This window comes from Lepidothrix coronata, unplaced genomic scaffold (genome assembly GCF_001604755.1).
Source record: "Lepidothrix coronata isolate B3197 unplaced genomic scaffold, Lepidothrix_coronata-1.0 Scaffold72, whole genome shotgun sequence".
Classification (NCBI taxonomy): domain Eukaryota; kingdom Metazoa; phylum Chordata; class Aves; order Passeriformes; family Pipridae; genus Lepidothrix; species Lepidothrix coronata.
The window spans coordinates 111,887-117,112 of record NW_016690252.1 but is presented as its reverse complement, the minus strand read 5'-3'; the positions used below and the strand labels follow the sequence as shown (position 1 = coordinate 117,112).

Genomic DNA, 5,226 nt, shown 5'->3' with positions numbered 1-5,226 from the left:
TCAGCACCAAAGCCACCTCTTCCCTCCTGTAAGCCAGCCCTGCCCTAGGGAATTAAGTCAATTCTCCATAGGCAAGGCCTGCAGCTCTGCCCAGTGCCCCAGCCCCGAGCTGCACTGCCCCCTCCACTGCCATCCCAGGGGACCCCTTAGCAGTTTCCGGGGGTGGAATGAAACAGGATGGTGTTGCTGGGCCAATGGCAGGGCACCAGTGTCGTGGCTGTACTTTCCCATCTGCCACACCTTCATACACTTCTGCTTCTGCACAAACCAGCTGTACTTTTTCTCTGCAGCAGAAGCAGCGCCCTCGGGGCCATTGGGGTGGCCTGGGCATGGCTCACAACGTGGTCTATGCTGACCTGAAATTTGCTGAGGGGTCTCCATCCACTGTCCCTGATGAAGACGACAGCCCCTATGAGAACGTGCTGCCAGGGCCGGTGACAGCAGCGCCCAGTCCAGGTGGGAACCCAGACACAGCCACTGCCGTGGGGATGCCCCAGCGCAGGGTGGGCATCGGGTGATGGCAGGGATGATGCCCGTGGGTGCTTGTCTTTTGCAGAGCGCTCGCCCCAGCGATGGCACATCCCCAAAGCACTGCTGCCAGCCAGCCTGGTCCTGCTCCTGCTGCTGGTGGTGGCCATCGTGGCCCTGGGGGCTTGCTGTGAGTCAGGGGGATGGCTGTGGGGTGGGGAGTAGTGAGAGGGGGTGTTGGGCTGGGCCAGCGACGAGCTGCAGGGGGTTTGTCAGGGATGAGGGGTGCCTGAGGCTGGGGGTCCAGGACTAGTTGCTTCCTCTTTCACGGCTACATGAGCTGCCTCCCACTACCTTCCCACTCCCTTCTACTCCCTCCCATTGCCTGCCACTGCCTTCCCACTGCCTCCCATTGCCTTGCCCCTGTCTTACCACTACCTCCCAATCCTTCCCACTGCCTCCCACTCCCTGTCACTGCTTCCCATTTCCTCCCACTGTCTTCCCACTACTTCCCATTGCCTGCCATTGCCTCCCACAGCTTCCCACTCCCTCCCACTCCCTGTTACTGCTTCCCATTGCCTCCCACTGTCTTCCCAGTGCCTTCCTACTGCCTTCCCACTGCCTCCCATTGCATTCCCACTACCTCCTGCTGCCTTCCCATTGTCTCTCACTCACTCTCTTTGCCTTCTTATTGCCTCCCACAGCCTCTCACTGCCTTCACACTGCCTCCTACTCCCTCCCACTGCCTCCCACTCCCTCTCACTGCCTTCCTATTGCCTTCCCACCACTTCCTATTGTCTTTCCAATGCCTTCCACTACCTCCCACTAGCCTTCTCATTGCCTCCCCTTGCCTTCCCACTGTCTCCCACTGCCTCCTACTGCCTGCCATTGTCTCCCCTCCACCTGCCACCATTGGGACTTCCTTTCCCTTCTCATTGAAACCCCCAGGACAATCTCTACCCACAGACAGGCACTCCTATCCCATTCTCCCTTGCAAGTCCCATGGCCCAGCTGTCCCATGCCCATGCCTCAGCTCACTGCCCTACCCCCAGACTGGCAGATCACCCGCAGTCTGCAGGACACCTCCCGCAACTATGCAGCCGAGCAGGGCCGCCTGTCACAGGAGCTGAGCACTCAGGAGCAGAGCCTGGAGCAGGCAGAGCTGGAGCTGGCGTGGGCCAGAGAGGAGCTGCAGCGAGCATGGCACGAGGGCAACATCAGCCAGCTGGAGCTGGATAGAATGAGCGTCGAGCTGGGGCACGTCAGGGGGGTCCTGGGCAAGACGGAGAAGGAGATGCAGGAGGTGCAGGGGAAGCTCAACAACAGCGAGAGCACCGTGAGCAGCCTGCGTGCCTGTGTGAATACAGGTAGAGTTGTGATGGGGCGGGGGCAGAGGCAATGTTGCTCTTGGGCAGATGCAGGGTTTGATCTCTGCCAGGCTGGCCCCCTCGAGCATCTGTGGGAGGATAAGTGTCTGACCTGTGCCCCTGTCCCCAGACTGCTGCCCCTCAGGCTGGGTGCTCTACAGGAGCAAGTGTCTCTTCATCTCTGTGCAGAAGAAGACCTGGCAGAGAAGCAAGGATGACTGCAAAGCAAAATCCGCTGAACTGCTCATCCAAGATAGCTTGCTATCATTGACAGTACCGGTACAGAGCAGGGGTATTGTGGTACCCTAGGAGGGTGGGACTGGGCAGAGTCCCAGCGGGACAGCTGCAGCAGTATCTGTGGAGGTGCTGGGGTAGCACCATGAGCCCCAGGTTTCCATTCCAGAAGTCTGGGAGGAAGAGCACAGCCGACCCTGGCGCTCCTGGGCACCAGGCAAGTGCTAGTCATGAAGCAGGTGGCTGACAGCTTCTCTTCTTCCAGCATTTTGTGCAGGAGTCTACTGAAAACTACTGGATTGGACCAAGCACTTATTATAACACAAAGGCAACTTCTGAATGGCAGGACAGAAGTCAAACCTGGTAAGTACGAGAATGCTGGGCACAAGCACCTGCCCTTTTCCCACACCAGAAAGGTACTGATTTGACCCTGTTACATCCCCCAGCAAAGGGGATGATAGTCCCCCAAGGGAAGGGGGTCAGGGCAGAGCTCAGCTGTGGGGTGTACTGCCAGATTTCCAAGTGGCAGAGCAGAAAACTGGGAGGAGGAATGCAACCCTTCCTCAGACTGGTCCCAGTGCCAGGCACCCTGCCTGCCCCAGCGGCACTGAGAGCTATGGGAAGTGGTGTCCATAGCAAGGATGTTGTCACTGCTACTCTGAGATGTGCCCTCTTTCCTAGGAATACAATCTGCAGGGCAATAGAAAATGGGAAAATCAGGTATGCATCGTGCTGGTCTTCCTTTCAGTGGATCTGCGAGAAATCCCCGAAGTTGAGCAGCACATCTGAGGCCCAACCTCCTCTCCTGGCCAAGATCTGACTGCTGACACTCTACTCCATCTCTGGACTTGGGGACAGGAGCTGGGGATGCACCCCAAGACTCTGTCCCCTGTGCATGCATTGCCTCAACTGCATTACAAAGCACTAGGAAAGAGGGTCTGTATTTTAAAGGCTAGAAAAGAGACCTTATTTCGCTCTCTTACACTCATGCATACACTTATCATACCACCTTGCACTGTGTCTCTGTGTGTTTCTGTGTGCCCTGGCCAGCACACCCTGCAGTGATCCAGGTCTCCAGTGTAAAACCCAGCTCCCACTTTCTGTGCTCCCCCAAGACTGCCAGGGGAGAACCGTGCAGGATCTGCCATTTGCATTTTCTTGGAGCTGTGGGATGACACATTGGTATCCCTCAGTCTGTCCATTTTGGGGACTTCTGTGGATTTACAGCCTGTCTCTTCTCTTGGCATTAATAGCTCTCATCCTGCCCTTTTTCCTGCCTCCATCACCTGCCCAGGGCTTTGGGCTGGGTCTTGCCTGGGAAGAGCACAGGCAGTGGTGCCATCAGCATGAGAAAATGCTGGGAAGCCATGAGACCATATGGGAGATGGGGAAGCTCTGGGGAGCCTTGAGAACATTGAAGTTGAATAAGAAAACCCTAAAACCATGGGAGAAAAAAAGGTGCAGTGAAGAGCCCTGAGACCATGGGAGGAAATGGAGGTTCAGTGAAGATGCCTGAGATCATGGAAGGCAAATGGAAGAGGCCCTGAGGAAATGGGGTTGCAGCTATGAGCCTTAAGACAGTGGAAGAGAGAGGGAAGTACTGAGGAGACTTGGGAATGCTAGAAAAAGGGGACCCTGGCACCATGAGGGGAAGGTCCCTAAGACCATGGTGGAACCTGAACTGCCAAGCAGGGTGATAAGAAAGCCCTGTCCAGGATCCAGGTGGGGTGGGGAGGGGGAGTCCAGGTGCAGCACTGACCCTGCTGACTCAAGTGTTTCTGCAGAGAGTAGGAGGTGTTGGGAACCATTTTGCTAAGCTGGGTTTGAGACAGCCAACATGGTTTCATCAAGGTAAAGTCCTGCCTAACCAACCTAGTGGCCTTCTACAATGGAGTGATTTCATCAGTGAACAAGGGAAGGGCTACAAATGTCTTATATCTCGACTTCTGTAAAGCTTTTGACACAGTCTCCCTCTAAATTGGAGAGAAATGGATTCAATGGGTGGACTGTTTGGTGGATAAGGAATTGGCAGGACAGTCGCATCCAGAAGATAGTGGTCAATGGCTCTGTGTCCTGATGTGGACATTGGTGACCAGTGGTGTCCCTTGGGGATCCATATTGGCACCAATGCTACTTAATGCTTCCATCAAAGATGTGAATAGGGGGATCTAGTGCACCCTCAGTGAGCTTGCAGATGACACCCAGCTGAGAGCTGTGGTTGATACATCTGAGGCACCTGATGCCATCCAGAGGGACCTGGACAAGGTCAAGGAGTAGGCCCATGGGAACATCATGAGGTTTAACAAGACCAAGTGCAAGGTGCTGCACTTGGGTCAGGGTAACCCCCGGTACCAACACAGGCTGGGGGATGAACAGATCAAGAGCAGCCCTGCTGAGAAGGACTTGGGGGTGCTGGTGGGTGAGAGGCTGGACATGACCTGGCCATGTGCACTCACAGCCCAAAAACCAATCCTGTCCTGGGCTGCATCCAAAGCAGGGTGGAAAGCAGGTGAGGGAGGGGATTCTGCCTCTCAGCTCTGCTCTGGTGAGACCCCACCTGGAGCACTGCATCCAGCTCTGGGGTCCCCAGCACAGGAAGGACATGGACCTGTTGGAGCAAGTCCAGAGGAGAGACACCTGTCCCAAGCCCAGCACTCTCTTGGTGCCCGGGAACCTCAGGGCAGGTAGGGGAAGTGAGCAGGGGCTCATCAAACTTCAAATCAGCATAGACCACGCTCTGGGCCATGCAGGCAGCTGGGCAGCAGCAGTCCAGGAACCCAGTCCTGTTCTGCTCCACTGTGGTCATATAGCAGACTGTGGCTAAGACCTTGTGGGATGGAGGCACTTCTTCATATGCAGAAAAGCAGAAGTAGTTGCTTTGTTTACAAAAAGTGGTTTTATTTCAGAGGATGCTCTGGCTTTGGAGGATGGGGGGTGGTGGTGGTGAATGAGCTCCACTCTGGGCTGCATGCTCTACATCTGTGCCCCAGGCTGTGAGGAGCCCAAGCTCCTGTGTACTGGCCACAGCAGGGTTACACCGCCCCATGTATCACCTTTTCCCTCCCAGCCCCTGTTCAGGACACAGGATTGTTACAATCTGCTAAAATATTGCAGAAAGAATTTTTATATTCAAATGTTCCCTTGAGCAAAATTAAAA

General features: G+C 55.5%; 1 protein-coding gene across 1 annotated transcript; it reads left to right on the top strand.

Moving 5' to 3' along the window:
* The first annotated feature begins 282 nt into the window (after positions 1-282).
* Positions 283-2,992, top strand: LOC108499355 (B-cell differentiation antigen CD72-like). Its single transcript, XM_017819105.1, has 6 exons — positions 283-456; positions 557-658; positions 1,521-1,835; positions 1,966-2,114; positions 2,335-2,432; positions 2,751-2,992. Exons 1-6 carry the CDS (start codon positions 330-332, stop codon positions 2,887-2,889), a joined length of 930 nt encoding a protein of 309 aa, XP_017674594.1. The 5' UTR covers positions 283-329; the 3' UTR covers positions 2,890-2,992.
* Positions 2,993-5,226: the final 2,234 nt, after the last annotated feature.

What these genes read in the sequence shown, in the direction of transcription:
- LOC108499355 (XM_017819105.1), top strand. Translation starts at nt 330, where the DNA reads ATGGCTCACAACGTGGTCTATGCTGACCTGAAATTTGCTGAGGGGTCT. An exon ending in GCGTGCCTGTGTGAATACAG is followed by an intron (nt 1,836 to 1,965) that starts GTAGAGTTGTGA and finishes CCCTGTCCCCAG; the next exon opens with ACTGCTGCCCCTCAGGCTGG. An exon ending in TGCTATCATTGACAGTACCG is followed by an intron (nt 2,115 to 2,334) that starts GTACAGAGCAGG and finishes CTCTTCTTCCAG; the next exon opens with CATTTTGTGCAGGAGTCTAC.